The 25841-nt window shown below is 40.3% G+C and overlaps 1 protein-coding gene across 50 annotated transcripts in view; it reads right to left on the bottom strand.

The window, feature by feature from the left end:
• cast (calpastatin) overlaps positions 1-25841 on the bottom strand; it is a 47915-nt gene that overhangs the window by 3953 nt on the left and 18121 nt on the right. For 9 of the 50 annotated variants that reach the window (XM_037782709.1, XM_037782672.1, XM_037782744.1 and 6 more), the window contains 33 exons: positions 19248-19316; positions 16336-16467; positions 15880-15990; positions 14261-14401; positions 13588-13719; positions 13171-13215; positions 12995-13087; positions 12798-12878; positions 10947-10985; positions 8856-8942; positions 8566-8637; positions 8277-8369; positions 8056-8160; positions 7792-7908; positions 7584-7676; positions 7373-7489; positions 6609-6701; positions 6361-6459; positions 6106-6222; positions 5889-5981; positions 5751-5801; positions 4507-4608; positions 4251-4355; positions 3990-4106; positions 3755-3865; positions 3383-3478; positions 3208-3276; positions 2266-2370; positions 1991-2107; positions 1734-1847; positions 1483-1590; positions 1295-1399; positions 1084-1176 (listed from right to left, as the gene is read on the bottom strand). In XM_037782709.1, coding sequence (XP_037638637.1) covers positions 1084-1176; positions 1295-1399; positions 1483-1590; positions 1734-1847; positions 1991-2107; positions 2266-2370; positions 3208-3276; positions 3383-3478; positions 3755-3865; positions 3990-4106; positions 4251-4355; positions 4507-4608; positions 5751-5801; positions 5889-5981; positions 6106-6222; positions 6361-6459; positions 6609-6701; positions 7373-7489; positions 7584-7676; positions 7792-7908; positions 8056-8160; positions 8277-8369; positions 8566-8637; positions 8856-8942; positions 10947-10985; positions 12798-12878; positions 12995-13087; positions 13171-13215; positions 13588-13719; positions 14261-14401; positions 15880-15990; positions 16336-16467; positions 19248-19316 — 3222 coding nt within the window. The remainder of the gene's footprint in view (positions 1-1083; positions 1177-1294; positions 1400-1482; positions 1591-1733; positions 1848-1990; positions 2108-2265; positions 2371-3207; positions 3277-3382; positions 3479-3754; positions 3866-3989; positions 4107-4250; positions 4356-4506; positions 4609-5750; positions 5802-5888; positions 5982-6105; positions 6223-6360; positions 6460-6608; positions 6702-7372; positions 7490-7583; positions 7677-7791; positions 7909-8055; positions 8161-8276; positions 8370-8565; positions 8638-8855; positions 8943-10946; positions 10986-12797; positions 12879-12994; positions 13088-13170; positions 13216-13587; positions 13720-14260; positions 14402-15879; positions 15991-16335; positions 16468-19247; positions 19317-25841) is intronic. The other 41 variants (XM_037782927.1, XM_037782998.1, XM_037783012.1 and 38 more) reach the window with 22 other exon arrangements.

The raw sequence follows: 25841 nt of genomic DNA, 5'->3' as shown, positions 1-25841 counted from the left end.
GATGAATGCCACCTGGGCGTAAATGAGCGCCTGTTTAGGAGAACTGTAAATTAGCATAATTAATGCTCCAATGATACATAATATAAGGCTACGCATCCTGCCCCATTCATCTGTCCCTGCCAAAATATCGGCACGCTGTCTAAAGACACGCTCTCTTCCAAGAGCCCGACGCGGATCCGAAAGAAGTAAGTCAGCCATGACGCGCCTGGTTGCACTTACGGTTTACCTTATTATATACAGAGACAAATTAACCTTCAATTAGTGTATAATTTAAGTAATTTTGCAGTTTGAGATGTTCACATCGATATTGTCATTTCATACAATATCAAGCATCAATGGCCAATTTAAATGAACAATATCATCATTAATTTAGGCTATACGAATACATTTAGAATGATATTATAATTCAAATTGCAGAGTCAAACAGGATAATGTCAACATAATTATGAGGTGTAATTTATAAAGGATGTTTAAACTCAAAATTGCTTCAAAGTAATGAAATATACAATCCATTCGTGAAAAACTGAGGTTTGGATAACAGCAGACTAACTGCACACGACTCCTACGACAGGTTCAAAATACGAGAAAATTGGTGAATGCGGCAAGTTGTCCTAAATCACTCGCACGAGCCACTTAAAAACAAATCTGTTCATACGAGTGGTTCTAGTATAGTTTGCCACAAAACATGCAACAACACTATGAATCAAGCTCACAGCAGCTACTTTCCAAAACTTAAATTGTTGATTAACAAGGCTAAGAGTCTACAGCCAGGCTGAGAGGTTGTACTTAGAGGAAAAGTCAGGGGAGAACCGAAGTCATTAGTCATCGTCTGGGAAACATGAATGTCTGTACAAAAGTTCATGGCAAACAATCGGGCAGTTTTTCAGATAATTTCAGTCTGGGCCAAAGTGGACTGATCACTTTAGTCATTGTGGTGGTTAGAGAAATCTCCAGAGAAAAAGGCTTTTGTCTTTTAAGATCCTTAGCTAAAGTGTTTTTATTGGTTTAAGTGCGAACTTCCAACAACAAACACTCCATCAGGACTGGCGACAGCAACAGAGAGAGTAATAAGGGTTTTATTACCTTAAGATCTTCCTCAGTGGGTCGATACTCTGGTGGCAGCGAGTCGTCTCTCTCCCCCATCTTAATCAGCCTCTCTTCAACGGCCTTTTTCTCCTGTAAAAAACAACACAAATCAGGATAGCTGAAGTGACTGGCAGACTTTTTCTACTGAGCACAAACTGAAAATATTCTCTCCCGTGCTGCCTATATGCTCTTGAAGCAGGTTGGTTACATTGACAATGTCTTTGGCAGGAGGTGGAGCGGGCTGAGGGGCGGGTGCGATATCCGCCAAGGTGTCTGACAGAGCATCCAGGGCGCTGTCTGCTCCCCCGGACAGCTGCGTGCACAAAAGAAAAATTCTGGTGTAACTGCAGGACTTTAGGGAGTCTAAAAGAGTTCGAGTTGTGCTTGTGTGTTTACCTCTGGGGCTGCTTGTGTGGGAGGACAAGCAGAGGACTTCACTGTCGGAGCGGCGGAGCAGGCAACAAAGTCTGCTGCCAAGGGATCCAGAGAAAGGTCTGCAGATGGCTGAGAGACAGAATGAAGTGTACAAAATCTCAATATCCTGTTATTACTTCTATAGGACTTTTTTTTTCCATTGCAAAGAGGTGTATGTGCATCACATTGTATTATTTAGGGCTGCAGTAAACGGTGCTAGACCCACAGCGTACCTGTGCAGGAGGAGCTGAGGGGGTGATGACGGGAGCCTGGACAGCAGGAGCTGATGAGGAGCATGTAAAGCCTTCAGATAAAAAGTCCAGAGCCTCACCAGTACCAACGGTGGGCTGCAGGAGGAGGGGAGAATGAAGAGAAATGATGAGGAGCTTGCTTTTCAAAACAGCACATGTAAAAAGAATGTAATATGCACTTTGATCATCATGCTCTGATAATAAAAAGCAGCTTATGTGTGAATTTGTCCCAGTCTCACCTCAGGTTTAGGAGCAGGCAGTTTTTTGAGTTCTTCCTCTTTAAACCTGTATTCTGGAGGAATTGAGTCATCCCTCTCTCCTACAAGCACACCCTTCTTCTTCGTGTGTTTGTCCTCCTATGACAAAGAAAAGAAAAGCAAATACATTACCTGCCTATCCATACATTCCATATATGTGTATTGATTTTGTACCACGTGATAAGGCAACGAAATGTCGTAGATGAAGCCAAACAACAATGTGTGTTTGGCGAGTGAGCACTTTGTGTGTCCCATACCGTTACGATGTCCTCAGGTCTGAGTTCGGGGAGTTCAGCTTTTGGTACGTCTTCTGGCAACGTGTCACAAAGAGCACTGAGAGCATCCAGAGACATAGAGTCAACCTGAGGAGACAACAGGAGAGGAAGTATATAATTTAACCGTGATAGTGTTGATGGTAAGCTTAAAGGGATAGTTCGGGTGTTTTGAAGTGAGGTTGTATGAGGTGCTTATCCATCTTCAGTGTATTACCTACAGTAGATGACGGTCAGCACACCCGTAGCTTGGAGAAGCAGACAGGAGTACCATCACAGGAGCAAAGCAATGTTCTGCTGTGGACGGGGCCAGCAGCAAAATGTATTTTAGCTATGCTCTTGACGAAGCCACCAGACTCCATTGAAATAACCTGTAATTTTACCTTGCAGAACACGGTGATATTGTGTGACTTTGGTGAATCCAAACTAACCAAAGTCACACAATAACACAAACAAAACTAACCGATCAAGGCAGCGATAGACCAGCAACTCCTGTGGGCGGCAAGGTAAACCGCTGAACATATTCTAAATATAGCGTACACTTAAACTGATATTGATTTCTTTAGATGGGCCTTTCTTTTAGGTCGCTAAAATACATTTTGCTGCTGGCCCCGTCCACAGCAGTACATTGCTTTGGTCCTGTGCGGTAACTCCTGTTTGCTTCTCCAATCTTGGGGCATGCCGACCGTCATCTACTGTAGGTAATACACCGACTATGGATAAGTACCTCAAACAACCCCACTTCAAAACACCCAAACTATCCCTTTAAGCAAGTCTTTAAAAAAATAAGTGAGTTAAGCAGGAAGAAGATATAAGGCAAGAGAGGGTCAAATGACCAATGTATTCTATGAATGCAGTTTAAACAAGAATAAATAGATATAACAGACACTGAAGCATTTCAGAAAAAAAGTAATTTTGTATCCTCACAGTTCCCTTGTCAGTCGTGGGTTTTGCTTGTTGTGGTTTTCCAGCGCTGACCTTAACTGAGCTAGGCTGCTCCAGAGGACAAACCGCAATGTCAGGCATGCACAGCTGAGCATACAAAATAATTTCCATTTATTCTATTAACTCAGTAATGAGGCATGCACACCAATAGCTTTACCTCTGGTGTCATCTTGGTAGGAGGAGGGGCAGATTTAGCTGGAGTCACAAAATCTGAAGAAAGTAGATCCAGAGCTGACAAATCCTCTACTTTTGTCTGGAAAACAGAGACGACAGCTTTCAGTGAAAATAAAGGGAGGAAATCACATCCTGATTGAAACAAAGTCTTGAAATAATAGTTCGATATTTTAGGAAATAAACGTATTTGGCATCTTTGTGAGAATTAGATGAGAAGATCGATACCACAGTCACTCTGGAGATTGGTATCAATCTTCTTTGCCAAATGCTACCGTCCCTATTGTTCCTGTATACATTTTTCATCTGCACCCTTCATATTTTGGCTACAGGTACCAGTAACAGATCCACAGCGTACCTGTGCAGGAGGAATGCAGCTGCTGATGGGAGCCTGGAGAGCAGGAGCTGATGAGGAGGACGAGAAGCCTTCAGACAAAAAGTCCAGAGCCTCACCAGTATCAACGGTGGGCTGCAGGAGGAGGGGAGGGGAGAGAGTGATGGATAAATCAATAAAATGCAGTTATTGTTCACATTTGTACTTCGTTTGTAAGAGCGAAACACCCTTAAGAATCATTTTAAGAGCCCAGTCTCACCTCAGGTTTAGGAGCAGGCAGTTTTTTGAGTTCTTCCTCATTAAACCTGTATTTTGGATTAATTGAGCTTTCCCTCTCTCCTACAAGCACACCCTTCTCCTTCTTGTGTTCGTCCTCCTATGGCAAGGAAAAGAGGTAGAGATAATAACGCCTGGTGAGTCTTTCTGTGAGGAGCTGACACACAAATGCTACCAATATGCCAACAGCAGGAGGCTTTCTGCAATCAAAAGCTGTGAACTCTGTGAGTGTTTGTGCTCCTACCGAGACAATGTCCTCAGGTCTGAGTTCGGGGAGTTCAGGTTTTGGTGCGTCTTTTGGCAACAGGCCACCGAGAGCGCCGAGAGCATCCAGAGACATGGGGTCATCCTGTGGAGAGAACAGGAGATTGTGCTACACTGATCTGTCATACAGTTATAGTTTAAATGAAAGGTCTCTCCCACATGAAAGAGTGACAAGGCAACATTGAGAAACACAAGAGAAGGAAAGAAAAGCAGTGGGAAAATGTCCTGTATCTCACCTGACCGGTCTTGAGCTTGCCGTCAGTGGCGTCCTTTCCAGCAGTAGTTTTCTTACCAGCGGGACGAGCAGGAGGACACACAGCCATAGAGGATTTAACGTTCTACACCAGACAACAGAGAAGACATCAAACTTGATATTAATGGCTATCTGTAGCTGTATCTGTTTATTCCTTCAACAATATCTGTATCCAGATTTATTTCCACTTATCCTGAGAAATGTCTAAATATCTACTGGATGGATAGGCACAAAATTCTGTAACAGACATACAGACAATCTCTTGACTTTTCCTCTTACGCCATCATCGGGTCGAAATTGCAATTTGTCCAATACTTTTGTTCATGACTAAATACTAATGTCATTATCAGCATTATGGAGCTTTTTTTCCTATCTTTTATTGAAGAGCGTGGTCTTTCAATTTGAGAGCATGACTCATTGATTTCAGATTTTCTCAAAAACCCTGTCCTTGCACTCAAATAGACCCGCTTAGATTTGCTCTGCTTCTGCTCAAACTGTATGCTTACACTCAGATATATTGTTGCTTGCAAAGATTTCCTGCGCTCCAGGTTTTAGCCCTTTCTCCTCACACTCAGGCTGCTTCTGTGCGCTCATGAAACGTCTACTCTCAAATTTCTTCTCTGATCTCGGATTTTTTAATGCACAAAAGCAGCCTGAGTGTGAGGAGAAGGGCTGAAGCTGGAGCGCAGGAAATCTGTGCAAGCAACAATATATCTGAGTGCAAGCTCACAGTTTGAGCAGAAGCTGAGCGCAAGCGGGGGCTATTTAAGTGTGAGGACAGGATTTTGAGGGAAAGCATTACTAAACGTGAAATCAATGAGTTATGTTCTCACATTGAAAGGCCACGCTTTTGAATAAAGATAGGAAAAAAACTCCATGTTATACCTGCTAAACATCAGCATGTTAGCGTTGTTATTGTGAGCATGATGTTAGCATTTAGCTTCAAGAGCCACTGTGCCAAAGCACAGCCTTACAGAGCTGCTAGCATGGTTGTAGACTCGTATTTGTTTTTTCGCAAATCTGCATGCTGCTTTATTGCCAGCAGTTCATGTTTGCACCTACTTTGATACTTCTGAGAAAGTCTGAATGAGCCAAGATCTCATAAGAAGCGTCTTTTTTCTATGAATGAACATCCAGTCCATGATATGGACTTTCATCCTCAATGGACAAAGCTTATCAACATTAGACCAGCCAAGAGACGCTTGCAGGAAGGGAGGTGTGCTGTACCGTGGCAGTAGAAGAAGTAAGTCCAGCCTCCAGAGGAACTGCAGGTGTTTTCTACAACAACCGACAGAGACGACATTTGAAGAGATACTGTATTTCTGCTTGTATGATTTTGTCTGCTGTAACAGATCTACAGTGTACCTTTGCAGGAAGAGCCTGGACAGCAGGAGCTGATGAGGAGGACGAGAAGCCTTCAGACAAAAAGTCCAGAGCCTCACCAGTATCAATGGTGGGCTGCAGGAGGAGGGGAGGGGAGAGAGTGATGGATAAATCAATAACATGCAGTTTTTGTTCACATTTGTACTTCGTTTGTAAGAGCAAACCACCCTAAAGAATCATTTTAAGAGCCCAGTCTCACCTCAGGTTTAGGAGCAGGCAGTTTTTTGAGTTCTTCCTCATTAAACCTGTATTTTGGATTAATTGAGCTTTCCCTCTCTCCTACAAACACACCCTTCTCCTTCTTGTGTTCGTCCTCCTATAAAAAGGAAAAGAGGAGGAAATAAGACATAGTCTGGTGTGTCTTTCTGTGAGGAGCTGACACACAAATGCTACCAACAGCAGCAGGCTTCCTACAATCGAAAGCTGCGAACTTTGTGAGTGTTTGTGCTCCTACCGAGACGATGTCCTCAGGTCTGAGTTTGGGGAGTTCAGGTTTTGGTGCGTCTTTTGGCAAAGTGTCACTGAGAGCGCTGAAAGCGTCCAGAGGATCAGCCTGAGGAGAGAGCAAGAGATTGTGCTCCACTCATTTGTCATCCATTAATAGTTCAAATGAAAGGTCCCTTCACCAAAAGAGTGACAAGACAATGTGGAGAAACACAAGAGAGTGAAGGAAAAGCAGTGGGAAAATTTCCTGTATCTCACCTGACCAGTCTTGAGCTTGCCGTCAGTGGCGTCCTTTCCAGCAGGCGTTTTCTTATCAGCAGGAGGACAGACAGCCATAGAGGACTTAACGTTCTACACCAGACAACAGAGATGACATCAGACTTTATATTAATGACTATCTGTAGCTGTTTATTCCACAAAACTATCTCAACCTCTGTGTTTTTAGCAATGCATGGCTCTATGGATAAGGATACGTCGACTAGTTATGGTTAGGCATTGACCTCGAATGGTTATGGTTAGGCATTTACCTCGAATGGTTATGGTTAGGCATTGACCTTGATTAGTTAAGGTTAGGATAGGTCGTCCGGCAGCGAGTCTTGCAAGAGTATTAGCATGTTTTTGCAACTTCTGGGTTACCTGCTAGACACAACCCATTATCAGCCTCAGCTGTACTTTGTGCTTAATTAGCAAATGGTAGCATGCTAACATGCTAAACTCGGACGGTGAATATGTCTGGTAAGCATTACCATTTGCCTGCTAAACATCAGCATGTTAGCATTGTTATTGTGAGCATGAGGTTAGCAAATCTGCATGCTGCTTGATTGCTAGCAGTTCCTGTTTGCATCTGGATTGCTTTGATACTTTGGGAAAAGTCTGAATGAGCCAAAATCTGAAGTCAAAAGAATGGAAGTGAAAAAAACATCCAGTCCATGATATGGACTTTTATCCTCAACGGACAAAGCTTATCAACATTAGACCAGCCAAGAGACACTTGCAGGAAGGGAGGTGTGAGCTTGCTGTACCGTGGCAGTAGAAGAAGTAAGTCCAGCCTCCAGAGAGAAATCATCCGACACTTTCTCCATCTTGGGTTTTTTGTCAGCAGGAGGACACACAGCCACAGGAGGAACTGCAGGTGTTTTCTACAACAACCAACGGAGACGATATTTGAAGAGATACTGTATTTCTGCTTGTATGATTTTGTTTGCTTTTACCAGTAACAGATCTACAGTGTACCTTTGCAGGAAGAGCCTTTACAGCAGGAGCTGATGAGGAGGACGTGAAGCCTCCAGACAAAAAGTCCAGAGCCTCACCAGTACCAATGGTGGGCTGCAGGAGGAGGGACATAGAGGAAAGATATATATATATATATATATTGTATATTAATACCCTGTTATCACAGTGATACTTTAAGGGCCTTAAAGTGAATTTGTCCCAGTCTCACCTGAGGTTTAGGAGCAGGCAGTTTTTTGAGTTCTTCCTCATCAAACCTGTATTCTGGAGCAATTGAGTCCTCCCTCTCTCCTACAAGCACACCCTTCTCCTTCTTGTGTTTGTCCTCCTGTAAAAAGGAAAAGCAGAGGAAATAAGACATTGTCTGGTGGATATTCAGTAATTGTTTCTGAGCGGAGATGACATTGTGTCTTGACTGTACTGTCCACTAGAGAAGCTGTGAGAAAGTATGAGGACAAGACAGTGTGGCTCCTACCGAGACGATGTCCTCAGGTCTGAGTTTGGGAAGTTCAGGTTTTGGTACGTCCTTTGGCAAAGCGTCAACAAGAGCGCTGAGAGCGTCCAGAGACATAGAGTCACCCTGAGGAGAGGGCAGGTGGAAGGAAGTTAATAATCTACTAATTTGTCACATATTGTTTAACTGCAGAAATAAAAAGAGGGACATGAGTACAAAGTATCTTGTCCACTTCATCTCACCCCATCAGTCTTGGGCTTGGCGTCCACTTTCTCCATCTTGGCTTTTTTATCAACAGGAGGAGCGAGACGCACAGCCACAAGAGGAGGTGCTTTCTACAACAGATAACAGAAACAGCGTTCAAAAACAACAACATTTCTGACCGTCCGAGAAGAAAAAGAAAAGGAGGTGTGAGCTTGGAGGAACTGCTGCAGGGGTTTGACATTTCTGCAACAGAGACACGAAATGTAGACAATAACATTATTACTATAGCTCCTTCAGTCAGAGACTTCAAGGTTAGTTTTACTTTACCATTACAGGAAGTGGTGCAAAGTTGCAAAGGTCAGCAGATGAGACACTGACGCACTCAACAGAGTCCTTTTTCTAAAAAATACAAGATGGGAATTTGTTAGACTACTAAGAAAGCACAAAGCCGTGCCTTCATTTCATACAAGAATGTGTGTGTATATTCAGGGTGGACACTGTCTACAACAGACATGCCAAACTGGGAATTTTAAGTATGGACTTGTCAAGAGGGTGCATGGGGTGTAAAGGTGGAGGATGGACTAGCAGCTAAGTGTCTCATGCTTGAAGACTCTGACCTCTTGCTTCTTGGGTGCAGCTGGAACAGTCGAACTTGTGAATCCAAACGACAGTGAATCCAGGGCCTCGTCCGTGCTCAGTGGTTTCTGAGATGAAAAACAGAGTGCATCACCACCAGATCTGGCACGAGTCTGTTAGTTGTGCAGGACTAAAACCTTTGGTGAGGCAGTTTTTAGCCACTATGCTCCGAGCTGCTGGAACAGTCTACCTGAGGATCTGAGAGCTGCTGGAGGTGTTGAAATCTTTAAACGTAAATTTAAAAACCCCTATTCAATCAGGCCTTTGATTAAGAATGATTATTATTTGTATTATTTTATTCACTTATTTTATTGTATTTAAGTTGTAAAATGTTATTCTATTTTATTGTTATTTTATTAACCACTTACTTTATTGTATTTCAGTTATAAAGTTTTATTCTATTTTATTATTTTAATTAATCACTTATTTTATTTTATGTAAGTTGTAAAATTGTATTATATTTTATTGTTATATTAATACTCACTTATTTTTATTGTATTTAAGTTGTAAAATTGTATTCTATTTTTATTGTTATTTTACTAACCACTTATTTTATTGTGTTCCAGTTGAAAGTTTTATTCTATTTTATTATTTTAATTAATCCGTTATTTTATTGTATATAAGTTGTAAAATTGTATTATATTTTATTTTCATTTTAATACAAACTTATTTTTTTAGTATTTAAGTTGTAAAATTGTATTATATTTTATTGTCATTTTAATACAAACTTATTTTTTTAGTATTTAAGTTGTAAAATTGTATTATTTTTTATTGTTATTTTATTAATCACTTTATTTTAATAATATCTAAGTTGTGAAATTGTATTATATTTTAATAATCACTTTATTTTATTGTATTTAAGTTGTATAATTTATTTTATTTTATTATTGTATTAATCACTTATTTTATTGTATTTAAGTTGTAAAATGTTATTCTATTTTATTAATCACTTATTTTATTGTAATTAAGTTGTTTTATATTTTATTGTTATTTTATTAATCTATTTTTTACTTCATACTGTTTTACTACTATTACTGTTATTATAACTTTTAATTTTATTTTTATTATAATTTCATTGTCTTGCGAGCATTGGTCTCGAATGATCAAATTGCTGAATTGTTTTTTCTTTTCTGTTGTTTTCATTGTTTGGTGTTATTTTGGGCTTGTCAGTCATTTGTGAAGCAGTTTGAACTGCACTAACCTATAGGAAAGGTGCTATATAAAGTTTGATTGATTGATTGAGATAACACAATACCAAGACAATATCACATGTTTTTAAAACTAATAATCTCATTAATTTAGGAAGAATTACTCCAAATTATGTTCCATAACAGTCACATGATCCTCCACTAGAGGGCATGCCTGGCCAAGTCAAAGACAAACAAAAGTGTAAAATAATGCAAACCAGACTGCAGAGACTATGTACCAACAGGGAAGGGAAAATACAGACACACCCTTCACATTCCATGGAGACAAAATAAACTCCCTGAAAATACACATCTGACACATAAAACAACTTTGATCTAGCAAAAATATGATAAACATCAAAACTAAAAACACAAAACTCACAATTGAGGAAAGTATCAGGGTGGAAACAGATCATGAGACACAGAGCTAAAGTCTTGCAAGACAAGATGACAAAGTGGGAGTAGGCTATGATGCAAATATGGGTGTGTTGGAAGGTCAGTAAATAGTGACCTACGTAAGGGTGTATATATCAAAGTGTGTAATGGATGTATCAGTGTGTGAGTGTGCGGGTGTGTGTCTATGTGGTCGTGCGTGTTTGGGTTTGGTTGGACAAGAGCCAACGAGCCTGAACAGAGAAGGTGGGTCCTGTGCTGTTTGCTGAGACAACACCCACCAGTGTAATGCAACATTCCCCACTCTAGAGGAACCAGGAGATCATACAGTGGAAACACTGCTTCCTGAATATGTGTCTGTAATGCAAATTTAGGCTGATTTGCTTACACATGCAGGAAAATGTTTAGTCAGTGAGTGAGTTTATAGAGAAAATGAGCGTAATGCAGGAGGTTGTGACTTCACTAAATGTGGGTTTTGAAAGGTTCACTTACAGGAACGTCCTTGGGTTTGTAATCTGCAGGAGCAGGAGGCTAGGGAAAAAAAATAGATTCATTTTACATTAAAATATAAATGCTGAAGTAATTCAGGGAGTCAACAAATACTGCCTTAAGGAAATAGTTTGGGTGTTTTGAAGTGGGGTTGCAGTAGGTACTTAACCATAGTCAGTGTATTACCTAAAGTAGATGAGGATTGGCGCGCCCCCAAAGCAACAAGGCTGGCAGCAAAATAGATTTTATCCACCTAAAAGAAAGGCTCACCTAAAAAATCAGTATTAGCTTAAGTGTGCACCATATTTAGAATATTTTCACAGGTTTACCTTGCCATCAGACAGTTATACAGTCTATGTTTCCGACAGGGAACCGAAGCCGTTATCTATGCTCTCCCCAAAGCAACCAGTCTCCATTGAAAAGAAGCGTAATTTTACCTTGCAGAACACGGGAGTTGCTGGTTTACCGCTGCCTCGATCGGTTAGTTAGTTTGTGCTATTTTGTGACTTTGGTTAGTTCGGATTCACCAAAGTCATACAATAACACAAACAAAGTAACGGATTGAGGCAACGGTAAACCAGCAACCTCCGTGTTCTACAAGGTAAAATTACAGGTTTTTTTCAATGGAGTCTGGTGGCTTTAGAGAGCATGGATGGATACAACAGCTTCAGTTCCCCATCGAAAAGAGCTTTCTGATGGCAAGGTAAAGCAGTGAAACTATTCTAAATATAGCTTACAATTAAACTGATATTGATTTTTTTTAAGTGGGCCTTTCTTTTAGGTGGCTAACATACATTTTGCTGCCGGCCCCGTCCACAGCAATACATTGCTTTGGTCCTGTGTGGTAACTCCTGTCTGCTTGTCCAAACTGGGGGCGTGCCGACCGTCATCTACTGTAGGTTATACACTGACTATGGATAAGTACCTCATACAACCCCACTTCAAAACACCTAAACTATCCCTTTAAAGGCTCAGATCACTCAGATTATAAAAAAAATCCCCAACATACTGTATTCCCTCATTTCCCTCTAGTGGTATGGGCCATACAGATAGTTTGGGCTTTATGAGTCCAGGTTTTGAGATATCTGTCTCTAGGGCTGAGTATCCATTTCATTTTATTTAAAATATTTGTGGGGGCGCCCTGGTAGTTCACTTGGTAAAGCGTGCACCCCATGTACCAAGGCTCAGTCCTTACCGCAGCGGCCCGGGGTTCGAATCCAACCTGTGGATTGTGAACAACTTTGCCTAAATAAAGCAGCATCTTATTTTCACAAAAAGCCCTTCTAGGGACAGGTGTTGCAAATTAGCATCCGCTATAAGCACTATGATACTGGCATCAGATAGTTGTTTTTAAGTTGTCTATGTACATTGTATTGGTCCCTATTAAATAAACCATGAATGAATGAATGAAAATTGGTAAAAAAAAAAAGTAATTTAAATCTGGAACTATCTGATCAAAGAATGAGTAAACTAGATTATGAGACAGGCTTTTGATGCCAGCTTTTGGTACTTGACGTAAATGCTAATGACATATTTTGGTAGGTATCAAAAACGTATGAGATTTGACACTCAGCCCTATTCATCTCTGTCCCACACAATGGAGGTGAATGGAGTTCTGTTTGTGGTGATCACAGTATTGGAAAGTGACATTTCAAAACTTCCCCTTTTGGAAATGCTATCTAGAATATAGATAATCCACAGACATGACTGTCTATTTTCATAGGAACCACTTCCTACTGAAGAAATAGTCCCTATATATATATAAAACGTGTTGACAGTGAGGCCTGTCAGTGCCGGTGGCAGTACGCCAAAGCTGATTAGTGAAGAAGTGACAAAGAGGAGGGGAGAACTGACCATATCTTCAAATCTGTAGCCTGGAGGCAGCGTGCTGTCACGTCCTCCACACTTCGGAGGCCTCTCAAAGGTGATGCCAGGCTGGGACACATGCAACACACACGGTCACTCACATGCTGCAGCTCAATGTTATCACATACCAGCTAAGTTTATATACACACACACACACACACACATGCGTGCACACTGTGCTGTACCTCTATGACCTCTGGCCCGGTGTATACAGGCTGTATGGGTGCGACAGGATCAACTGATGGCAGTATGCTGGCCAGGGCATCAAATGGATCCACCTGCGCATGCAACACAACTCAGCACACTGGAACAAGCAACATGCTGTTCAAAGCAAACTCATACTGCTGCACTAAGTATTTACCTCTTTGGCTCCAGTAGCTGCTGCGGGAGGAACCTCCACCTGCACCTGCAACACAGATCCAAGATCAGTGCACACACCTCGACGACATGAAACACGCCGACATTGTTAGTGTGGTAGGATTTACAGTAGGTGCGATTGTGCTTTTTCCCAAGAAACAGCACTAATTGATCAATGTGCGCCAGGTCAAACCTCCCTTTTCCTCATGATATCGTCCAAAAAGAATGTAAAATGTGAGATTAAGAGATATCTCCCCAAAGTCTGACACCGATGAAGAGCCTCATCAGGCCCAGACGGTACAGTAGTGGTCTATTCAGTCAGAGCACGATGACAATATCCAATGCAATATATCCATTAATAGTCTACAGACAGGAAATACACCAGACAGCCTCCACCCCCGTTGGTTTCAGGATCGTCTACCTTTGTTTGTGTCGGTTTAGCTCCCTTCGTCGCCTGCACATTTCCAGCCACAGCACTGGCGACTGGCTTGAACGTTTTAGCAGGATCAACTTTATGCACATCAGCTTTCACTGTTGTGGTGGCAGTGGTGCTCTAAAATACAATTTGATGCTATTAAAGCCACGTCAAGTACAATTACAGTTGCATAAAACCAGTAATATACCCAAAGAAACAAAATAAAGACAGAGCAGTCCGGAAGAAGAAATCCTCCACCAGTTTGATGACAGACATTAGTGTCAGCAGGTGCAATGAAACCAGAGCGAGAAGACAAACCCACAGACTGTAGGCAGACTGTCCTCTACATTTTGTTTCCTCCCACTTACTCAGATTTCTGATTTATGTGTGGTGTTGCAAGTGGACAGGTGTGCAAATACAATAACTAGGGTAGGCATGCTGAGCAAAGGGCTGCACTCCAGGGTGAAGAACAAAAGTCCTTTATACTTCCCAACTGGTCACTGCCAAAGTAGAAAAGAAAGAAACTCCCAAAGCGAGCAATGTTGCTAGATTGCTCTCAGGTAAAGAAAATAAACCTGATAAGAGTCTGCGACACAAAGAAGATGTCGCAGAAAGAAAAGCCTCGATAAGTACACCACCAGGAAGTCAGGATAAAGAAGCCTGTAGCAGTCGAGTCTACCTGGGCTGCGCCTTTGGGTGACTCTTTAGGTTTAATCACAGCAATGGACGCTGCGATGCCGGCGGCCGCAACCGCAACAGCTCCAGCGGCATGAGAAGGAGCCGTAGCTGCGGCTTTGACTTGGGAGACAGCAGCAGTAGTCTACAAACACGAAGCCAAATGATTACTCAGAAACACAAAGATGATATATTCACAGCACTTCTATATCTAGTAAACATATTGACAAGAGATGTGGACAATATTTTAACAGTGTTAGTGGAAACAGAGCAGGAGAAAATGTACAATGATCTCTGGTCAGATCTGCCACTGTAGTCTGACTAAAGTAAGAACACACGTTTCAGATGTGCTGAGTTATCAACCACTCAGGTCTACTGAGACTAATCTGACCACTGATCACTGTGTATGGTGCTTTTTCAAGGTTTAGCACATTTAAAACAAACTGTATACTTTACAGTACTGCTGACCTTTTGCTGAACTCTCTAAATTGATTTTTCTGCCTCCCAGGCAGCTCCCAAGAACCTTGAAACTTGCTTGATATACGTAATGGCAATGCAGCAAGCAGAGGAGGTTTGGTGTCACACTTTATCTGAAATGTGAGTCAGCTGTTTAGCTTCCTATTCAAAGGCTATGCTATTAGAAAATTAAATCTAAAAACCTAAAATAAACCAAAAGAGAAATACTGTAGCAATAAGCATTACGATAAGCACAATGCCTAAAGCTTATTTCATTTGCATCATTATGTTGTATGTTCGTGATGATGTCATTATGTTATGCTACATGCGGAACCTAACAAAATTATCAAGATTCCTTTATTTGTCATTTTTATGCTCCACATAAAAACAAAATTGTGTTTCTTACATTCACCACTCAGAAATTCAGTGCAAAAACAATTGGTGAAAATTATAAAGTAATTAGCTAATAATTATCAAATTGCCTTTGTACTTGATCTGCTCATAAAAATGAGCATATCTCAAAAATGTAAAGATGTACCTAGCTCAAACAACTTAATAAGTGTTACAAATTTTTATTATTTTGTTCATGTTTCTACATTTAGAAATCTTTTGGATCAATATGTTTTTGTATGTTTATTTTGTACCATTTTATGAAAAACGTGTAATTTTAGTGTCCAATTTTTGTATATATATATTTTTTAATTTATGACACAATTTCAATACTTTTATCAATTATTATGATTTATTGACCCTATGTAACCTTTTAGCCTAGGTTGTACAGATTTTAGGGATATGAAGCATTTGAAGATACTCCGAGAAATCGCTTCACAATAAGCAAAAATACCAACGTAAGCACTGCATTGGCATTTTTGGACCATTTCTATTGCAGAGTTCAAAGGGTTAAGCAGCTGACACACAAATTGTGCATGTTGGAGTTTCCCCACCAGCACATGGCTCGACCAACAAGGACTCTATTCACAAGGCATTACAACCTGATAACAACATAACCTCAATATAAGGTCATGGTCAAAATAAGGTTGATACAAATGTTCAAGTACCTGCATGCTGCCCAGCTGGTAGAAAATCTATCAAAAATGATCAGCAGTAATGTAAATAAAACGAAAAGCACCGAGCAGTGCTTTCTTCATGAGGACACCATTACAGTACCTTTGACATCTCTTTAGGACCGCTCCTCGCCCCAGCTGATGTCATGTCAACAAAGGTAGACCCAGCGGACGACATGTCAATAACAGTAGCACCTGCCGGCGTAGTGTTAGTCTACAAACCAAGTGTTTAAAGAAAGTCTTGAGAAAGTTATTCAGCTCCACAGTCTGTGATGAGCGTTCATCCCAAAGCGTGATGATATGAGAGCTCATTAATGTGACACAGCAAGTGTTCAGCTCCTGAAAGGTCAAGATGTTTGAGAGAAACCGCACACAGAGGATGTAAATGTAGAAAATGTTTTGCAAAAGATGAAAAGGAGATGAAGCCAGTGAAGAAGAGACGTGAGCTGCCTCATGATGAGCAAACGCTCAGAGTGTAGAAGGAAGGAGCGGTTCATGTTACATCACACCAAGCAGCCAAAAGCCTCCAGGTTTATTTAGTCACCCAGAGTCCGTCTACCTCTGGTTTGGCTTTTCCTGCCGTCCCAACTGAAGCACTTCCTCCTGCTGTGACGCCACTCCGTGTGGCTCCGCCTGTTGCTGTGGTAATCACCCCAGGCTTTGTAGCCATGGTGGATCCTGATGATGCCTTCTGCAAAGCAGCAGGTGTGGAAAAGTTGATCATCTACCTTTATTACAGCTCATTGGATGCTTGCATTGATTATATAGTTGTTTGTGGCAATTGCTAATGTAATTACTGACTAAATTAAATTAATTTTTAAAGAAGCAATCCATCGATTTTACACACAAATGTCAGTTTACTGTGAAAACCGCTGCATAACGGGGGCTTGTACACTACAAATTTATAACTCAAAGCCTGTGTCACAAACAGGTGGGTGTTTGTCAAGTAAGGAGCGTCAAATGATATGATGCTATTGGTTGCATTATGGGAAATGTACGATTAAGTGGTTTTGGAGCTTGACCTTTTGTGTTTCAGTAACAGGAAAGATCTCCAAATCTGATATTTTGTCTATTAACTTCCTCTCGACAGGTGGAGGTGGAAATGTGTCATGTTCTGTAAATTGACATCTGCTGCTTGTGATCACCTTACGCCTACATTTCAGCAAATATCTGACAAACTTTATAACATAACGTACAATGTGAAGGACTGACAGAGCTATAAGAAAATCAGAGACTTTCTACTACAGCAGCCTGATAAACATCGACAGCTTGGCGGCGTGGTGACTGGTCAGTGTTGGCATTTGTGTTTCATTATGTCTTTTTTCTTCATTTAAAACACAGATTGAACAGTGGAGACTCATATGGTCAGGTACACTATTACACACACTCCATGACATGGGTTTATTATTGTGTAACAAGCTAATTATATTCCAAATTGTATTTTCATTAAAACATAGTTGGGTGAAAATATGTTTTGATTTTAATTCATCCAGACCAAAATCATCTGGTTAGGTGAGTGTTTGTGACGAATGTAAATAATGTTAATAACTTAATTAACTGAATAAATGTGCTGATAAGTTAGCATCAGAGCACTTTTCACAATAAAAAATCCAGATATCTTGGTCTCTGCTGCTTAGGTTTCGAACATGAGTTTTTAAATCCGTCTTGTGAGTCCCCCAACTTTATGGAAGTGCAACATTAAATCACTGGAGTGCCCCTTTAAGTTGAAAAAAAGAGGTAAAGATAATCCTTTATTGATGCACCGTACATAGTGGTTGGCCTCCACTGCATGCACATACTGCTCGTATACACTGCCACTGATACAGGAGCAGCTGTACTCCACTATGGAAAAGTCAACCAAGAGGTATGAAAACAAGAGTCACTTATAGCTAAAGGTTAATGACTGAGTAATTTAAGCTTAGTCTATAAATAACTGGGTAAAGTTAAAACAAGTCATTGTCTCACATTATACTATTTCAAATACTGTTGCACCTATTTTCTGCACACTTGCACAAGTTCAAATATCCCACCAAAGCCTTCCTCTACAAGCCAGGCACCAAAATAGACGATGTCAAAGCCCAGTTGTTGAAGGCCAAGAGAAAACACTTCAGGCTGTTGAGTTGTCCTGTCAAAACTGTCTGATCTTAAAGAAGTTAGAGAGAATACTGGAAGGCAGTTAAGCTGTGGACTCAGTTAAAGCCCTGTGTTTTATGGCCAAAATGAGGTTTAAGGCATTGTTTCAAGACAAAAACAAATCATTAAGAGACTTTCAGTACTTTCTGTAGAGAAATAGACTTTAAGTTTCGGCCAAGAAGACCAGTTTGTCCTGGTAATCCTGTTTTTGTCTCCTATAAACTGCACTGGATGGATAAAATGCAGCTTATACCTAATACTTAAAACTGTTTTCTAGCAACAGACATCGTGTTGGTATGTTAACAACTCAGATCCTAAAAATAAACCTGCAAAACTGACATGTAGTCATAAACTATTCCTGAGTTCCTGATTAACGTACCGGTAAAGTATTTTAACATGTCCACCTCCTAAAGTACTATTCTATTTATCATACCATCTGGAAATGACTCCAATCAGCAACACATCAAACTGAACACAGTCACTTTGATCCATTGTTTGAGAGCAGCATTACGGGGTTAAACTGCTTGCCACTGAGAAACTGGGTGTTACCTCTCTTGTGCTTGAATGGAAGGAAAAGGAAAGTTTTCTTTTCTGCGTGTTACTGCCCTGAGGACACAGCTGCACCTATTCCCTCACTCTACTTAGGCTTTGTCCACACGTACACGGGTATTTAGAAAACGTGGCTTCTTCTATACGTTTTTGTCTTTCGTCCACACCCAAACTGTGTTCAAGGTCACTGGAAACGGAGCTGTTGTAAAACTCCTGCCATGGTGAAGATTTTTCAAAATCTCCTTTGTGAGGTGTCAATAATGAGGCGACATGTTGTGCAACTGCGGCATAAATACATCCATGACAGACAGACGTGGCCAAATAAACTTGCTCAAAGGACATTTTATACATACATGTATAGTTACTCTTCCAGTATATTGAGGAACAGAAGTGTCAGAATGCCCTACGGAGGTCACTGCGACTCATCCAATATAACACTCCCACGACACAGACTTTGTCGCCGGTGTATGCGTGTCAATTCAATTGTGTTTTTGCATTTTCTTCTGGATGGAAATTTGTTTTAAACCGTGCTTGTGTGGATGTAAGGAGGAAAAACGCTGTTTACAAAAATACCCGTGTACGTGTGGACTAGGCCTTAAATTACTAAAAACATGAAGCTGGAACAGGAAAGGAAGTAACAATAATACTACACATGGTCCAGATAATAAGCAGGTCAGAGGTCAGACGAACCATTAATTGAACAAAGGAAGTTGAGAAATTAGTTTCCTCAGAGAGAGAGAGACAGGGCGAGAAGAGGTTAAAGGTCATTAAAAGAGGAATGTTTGATACCTCGAACTGTGCAGGTTTCACGGTGGAGACCTGAGCTGCCGGTTTGGGTGTGGCCTGGCTAGGCTGCGACTGGAGAGAGAAAGAGACAAACAGAGAAAGAGAGAGAAAAGTTACGCATGTGCAGTGAAAAAACGAACAAGAAACGATCATAATCATTTCAAGATTCACAAAGACATAAAACATTCCATGCAGCTCGTTTCTGGACGGGGATGGAGAACAGGCTGTTACGCTTGTCAACACAACTTACCTTTCCTTATCTTTTAACAGAAAGAAAAAGGACAGGAAAGAAAGGTAAAGATTTTTTACATTGCCCACAAACACATCCACAATACTGCAGTCAGAGGTGATTGATTCAGGCATCACATTCCACACTGAAGGGTGCGACTTCTGTTTGACAGCAGAGAACAAAAAGGCAGAGTATTATTGTTGTCTGCCGTCACCTCAGCAACTGACAACAGCGACGAAAAAATGCAGGATTCACAAGTTGCTCTTTGACTGACGTCACCCGGTGTAAAATTAACACTGAGATAATTCACATCAGTCTTCAAAGACACCCAACGAGGTCGCCCTTTGACTGGGCCGACCAAATGCAGCCGTTTTTCACACGCAGACAGACACGGCAGTGATGCACCGTCCTTCCTCACATGCCAACTATCACACGGTGTCATCGGTGCTGTGATCTTCGATTTCCTCCTAATAAGTTTCTGTATCTGATGCTCTTTTCTGTTGAATTACAAAAGTTATCATTCTGAAGATCCAGTTCATTTCCTGGTAACCGGCCTGGTGATCAAACTGCTGCCACACACATTATTTTTACTCAGGAAACATATCATTTATCTATAAGTCTATTTTTAAATGCTATAATAAAAGAAGCTTAGTTACTTTTCCTATTGTCCGTGTCCTATTTTGTCTATTACCTTTTCCCACTTTTTAGTTTTAAAGAGTCCTTCGTACTGTTATATTGTTAAAATGTATCATGCAGTTTACAATTAAAGCTTGTATTTGTAAAGTTTAATGTATAATTCCTTTTAATTTTACAGATTTTTTGCTAAGTTGTTGATGTACGATTTATTATTTTGGTTTGTGGACTGCTGTTTCAAGCTTCAAGTTCAGTATTTTGGCCTTCGCCATCTTGATTTTTTTGCAACCAGAAGTGACACAAGAGGGTGGAGCTAAGTACAACCGAACGCTGAATAAGACATTTTTAAACTGAAAACACATTGTGAAAGGGTTAAAGTTGTAAGACAAAAAACACGGCCAACTCCCAGATCGGACAACGCCTCGTTAGCGACCTGTCAATCACAAGGTAGCCACGCCCTAAAGCATACCCTGCTTTATGGTCTATTTGACTCTAAATGGGACCATAATTTACTAAATGAACATCATGATGTATTGAAGAAGACTTGAAACTATAGATTGAGACCATAAACTCATGTTTACAATGTTTACTGAGGTAATAAATCAAGTGAGAAGTAGGCTCATTTTCTCATAGACTTCTATACAATCAGACTTCTTTTTGCATCTTCACTTCTCAGACCCCCGAGGTTGCCCACTACAGGACATCCTATCCATACAGTATACCGGTATATGGAAACACTATCAAAACATAAACAAAAAAATGTTAAGTTTAAGTTTTCAATGATGCCCTATCCTGTGAGAACACACTGGACAGTTGTTATTAGTTTCAAACTTTATCATAGGAACAGTAATAGTGCCACATGTTCTCTGAAAATGATAACATACTATAAACATACATGCACTTTTACAAAATCAATAAAATAAAATAAAGTTATTCAACAAGCAGTAACAATAAAGGAGAATCCTAAACATACTATAGTTTCAAGTGTATTCTCTTCTCAGATAACTGAAGGAAATGTATTTTTAACTTTACAGAAGTACACAAAGAGTGTACCAAGTAAACTCTTTTTTGAAGGCAGCTGTGCACGCAGTTGAGTATTTTGGAGTTATGCAGCAGTCTCCAGGTGGAGCCCAGTATGCTGCAGAGCCCAGCCCAGTTCTTTCAGGTGGTGTGAATAAAGAAAACAGAGCCTCCACCCCGATGACACCAGGTCAGAATACGAGTCAGTTTCACATCCAACCCAATGCATTGTGTGGTGTTATACCATTGTAGTCAGATCTAACCAAGCCAGTTAGTGAACATTACTCTGCTATTCAGTCTCTTCATGCTAATCATGCAAAGCTGTGAGATCATTAGCACTGTAAAACATGTTGTAATCTACTGTACATACTACATCGGTTTGTGTGCTTTATCATAAATTGTTTGTGGTATACTTGACAGATGCCGTTGAGTCATGTGCCAAAACATTTACATCAACTATCATTATCCCATGTCTAGGCACCTGTAAGCCTCTGAGTGAGTTAACCTGTCAAGCCAGCTGTGCATCTCGTTTTAAAGTTACAGTGAGCTGGCAGGATGGAGGGTAAAGCCAGGTTGCACGTCTGTCAGTGAATGACTACAGTGAGTGAACAAATAAGGAGGGAAGAGACAGAGAGAGACAGAGTGCATTGCAACACTCTGAACCATCTGCAATCTGGGATCTCTGATTTAGAAATGATTGCAGCTCAGTCAATGATTGCCTCACACGCTGGGGTTCCAATAAGGTCACAACCCAGCTCAGGGTTAGCAACACATGTGAGTCACATAGCAGCATTTAATCAACTATAGGGCAGATTTGAGGCTCAAATGTCTAGCAAAAGATACATGTTTTCTTACCTTTAGAACTACAACTGATGAATTTAGTTGCATAAGGAGTGTGAAGACCATTGAAATTAAGCAAATAATTATTATCCCCCTACCTGTTCCCTTTTTCTCTCTTGGCATATGTTTTCCGTTTAGAAATCATGTCATTATTAATTGACCGACTGTTGGAAGAGTCAACATAATGCTGTTTAGAGAGAGAACAAAGTAGGAAGTGGCACAAAGGAGGAAGTGAGGTCACAAGCAGCCAGGGCATCCCCCTGCCACAGGGGAAGTCATGCTGCTCGTGTTACTGCAGGAAATGTTGATTGTTGCCAAGTTACCGACAAAAAAACTTTAATAACTTTTTTTTAAAAAGGAAGCACAGTTGTGCTGCATAGTGGGTGGAAATGCACGATGCGTCTTGCATAATGTTTTTTGCAGGTTGAACTTGCACGTGAAACAGAAATCCACTAGCTAAGATATTTTCATTACAAAATTATGAAACTTATGTTGGAAATGTTTTGAAGTTTAAAAGTCCCACATTGGAACACTGTGTGATCTCACTAGTCCTGGGTAATGCTCAAATTCTGATACTGGTGCCTTAAACCAGCAAGAGTAAGCTAGATTTAAAAAAAATATCCAATCAAAAAACCAAGCCAAGTGTTGCCAACTGAAAGTAGCTAGCAGCACTACCTCCATTGGCTATTGTTAGACGGGCTTATTACAGTCCTCCGACAGCCACAGATGCTGTTTTTTTTCTTTTTTATTGTCAGAGCATTTGGTTTGAAGCTTAGATCTCCTCACTGATGGTAATGCAAATACATGTGGATGCAAATATAAGCATTTGACTTTTAGTAAGTGAGCATCCCTTATTGAGGGGTCAAGGAGCAAAAAGCCCTGTCACACTACCTTGAGGTCAGCAAGTAAACACGTGCGCTTCCATGGTTTTGGTCTTGACTGCTCACATATGACTAAAACCCAAATTAGTCACCAAATCTTCTTGGCCAACTTCCTTTTATTTCAACAGACATATTTAAAATTTGTGGCAAGTTACAAATTTAGTCGAGATACGTGAGTTTTGGGTTTGTCATTATGTGCAATTGTAAAGGAAAGTATAGAGCACAGCAATGATGTCATTCATTTGATGATGTGTTTATTTCCGATATGACATCATGTTTAGGACACTGTAGTGACCGCGATCCCTTTAATTAAATATAATTACTTCTTCAGTGTGTTTTTAAATTATGTCAATGTTGTACTCAAGACAGGGTATAGCCAGGCTAGCTGTTCCCCCTGTTTCCAGTCTTTATGCTAAGTTAAGCTAACCGGTTGTGGCTTCATATTTACCATCCAGACAAGATTCATTGATTACTGTAGAGATGACATTTCTTTTGTTATATTATTAGAAATGTTCAATACATCCCGATAGCAATCAATGAATCAAATGCTCTGACAAAAAAAGGACAAAATCCGGTAACCTGCCTACAGGCACTCTTGAGTGCTCTGAGTACTAACAATAGCCATGTTTGTCGTTTACGTTCATTATGATATCTTTACGTTCATAATGATAATAGTGGGAGAGTGGCTTTGGAGGGAGACCTGAAGCAACGGACCATCAGTGTTTCAGACTTGGGGACTTTCTCACTAGACTTAGGGAATTTCGGAGCTAGTGCTGCTAGCTACTTTTCTTTGGAAAAGAGTTGGCAACACTGGGCTTTTTCAGCTGCGTAATTTTTAAAAACATAGTGTACTCTTGTTAGTTTCTCAAGATCACCCACCCTGCCTTTAAATTGATGTGTTTCTACACTAAGCTATTTATTGTTTTCATTTGAGGCAATAGTGTGACACTCTCATGTCATAAATAAACACATTGTGTTACATTTAGTCATATGAGAGCAGTCCACAAACAAAGAACAAGGTCAAAACCATGGAAGCATGTGTTTACTTGCTGACCTCAAGGTAATGTGACAGCGCTTTTTGCTCTTTGACCCCTCATACACATTCAATAAGGGAAGCTCACATACTAAAGGTCAGATTAAACGCATACATAAGCATCCACATGCATTTGCGTTACCATCAGTGAGGAGATCAATGCTTCAAATCCATACACAAACACAAGAGTCTCCCCCCGAGGCTCGGTCTGACATCCAAACCGGTGCATAAGTTAGGAGACAAGAGGGGCGCTACGTAGTATGTTCACAAGATGACTCCAACTGTCAGTATCAGGTTATAATAAAAATTATCAATAATATATAAACATGCTAAAGAGTGAAGCACAAAGGTCTGAAATAAAAGGCGATATCATCATTCTTAAATTTGGAAAGGTTTTCTCACGCAACTAAATGAATAGGCTCCAGGTTATTTACATAAGTAACAGCAAGCAAAAATTAAGGTTTTAGCTAAGCATTTATTATCTACTCCTTCACTCGTTGCTGAGCTTCAGTTGTTTGTCTGAAGCTAAAGCAGAGGTGTGTTTTGTAACCAGGCTGAACTCTCTGATCTCACCTGAGACCCACCCAAACGCTTCGCAAGCTTTCTGACTGTTGTGACTCCAAACTGCAGCATTCCTACATTCCTCATGCAGACTGCTTATAAATAACACTGTATATCCACCAACACGATACAAACAGCACGCATGCAGATCAAGCTGCTTTTAGCACATGCTTGACACATTATGCTTTAATCCTTATATGTGTGACACAGGTGACTTCAGGGAGAATTAAAAAATGGATCTAAAGTCTGGCCCTACCTCCAGGTTAGCCTCTGCTCTGTAACATGTTTTTGTTATTCCAGAAAAGCTAAAACGTGTCACTTGAGTTTTTTACCCAAATTCTAAGGTGAATGTGTATCTATGAACTATGAACTCCATATACTAAAGAACATCAGAACAACTATTTCATTTGCAAAGGGTAGGTATCAGTTGACATTTTTCAATATTAGTACCAATGCAATACCTGAGTTTAGGTACAGATACGAAAACAACTACCTTAAGTTGAGGGATAAAAAACATTTTAATTTACCTTTTTAATTTAATAAAAAAAGCCAACGTTCTCAACTTATGAAATGTTAAATGATGTAACATGACATATAAGAACTTTGCCTGAATAAAACATTCTGGTCTCAATTAAGAAATTAAGAATAATTTGATCACAGAAGTAAACAACTCAACAAATCTCACCAAAACTTCAACATCTGTTTTCGCTTCTTGCTATTTTTTGACACTTGGTTGGTTCTACTGACACATTTAGGTTTGTACCAAAAAAGTAATGAGGTTTGATAACCAGCCCTACTCGCGAGGCTCAACAATGCTGTAGCTGAGCTATCAAAATGTTGTGCTAGCTGCAGGTTAGTCTGTGAACTTTAATAAAATAAACATTATAAGGGCTGTCCCGAATGCCATTTTTTAGGCTTTGAAGCTTCGATGAGAAATATTCAAAGCTTCAGGACAGTGCCGCTGCCATGGCAACGGTCGAAGCTTCGAAGCATTCGGGTGAGCCCTAAACATTACGATTTTGTTGGAATGAAAATGGGATCAAATTTTGTTAGTAAGTATAATAAATACCAAATCACCTTTGAATTTGGACAGAATGTCATTTAGCATTTATCATCATCATCATTAACCTTTCACAAAACAAAGAACCCACATTGGGGAACAGAAGCTCGCCCAGAGTGGTACGTGACTTTGGCTTTGTATACAGGATTTATGCAGGACTTTTCTCACACAGCCAAGATGAATGGCCATACGTGGGGTGGATAAAGTAACAGGAACACCCTACAATCCTGCACCCTTTTTGTTGACACTGCGACAATCAATTCAATACTGCAGATTGTGATGTCACTATGTTACACAACATTGTGAGCAGTAGGGAGTTCCTGTTATTCTGTCCAGCCCT

The sequence above is a fragment of the Sebastes umbrosus genome, chromosome 1, assembly GCF_015220745.1.
Source record: "Sebastes umbrosus isolate fSebUmb1 chromosome 1, fSebUmb1.pri, whole genome shotgun sequence".
Taxonomy (NCBI): Eukaryota; Metazoa; Chordata; class Actinopteri; order Perciformes; family Sebastidae; genus Sebastes; species Sebastes umbrosus.
The sequence above is the reverse complement of the archived record's forward strand: the minus strand, read 5'-3'. Positions and strand labels throughout refer to the sequence as shown.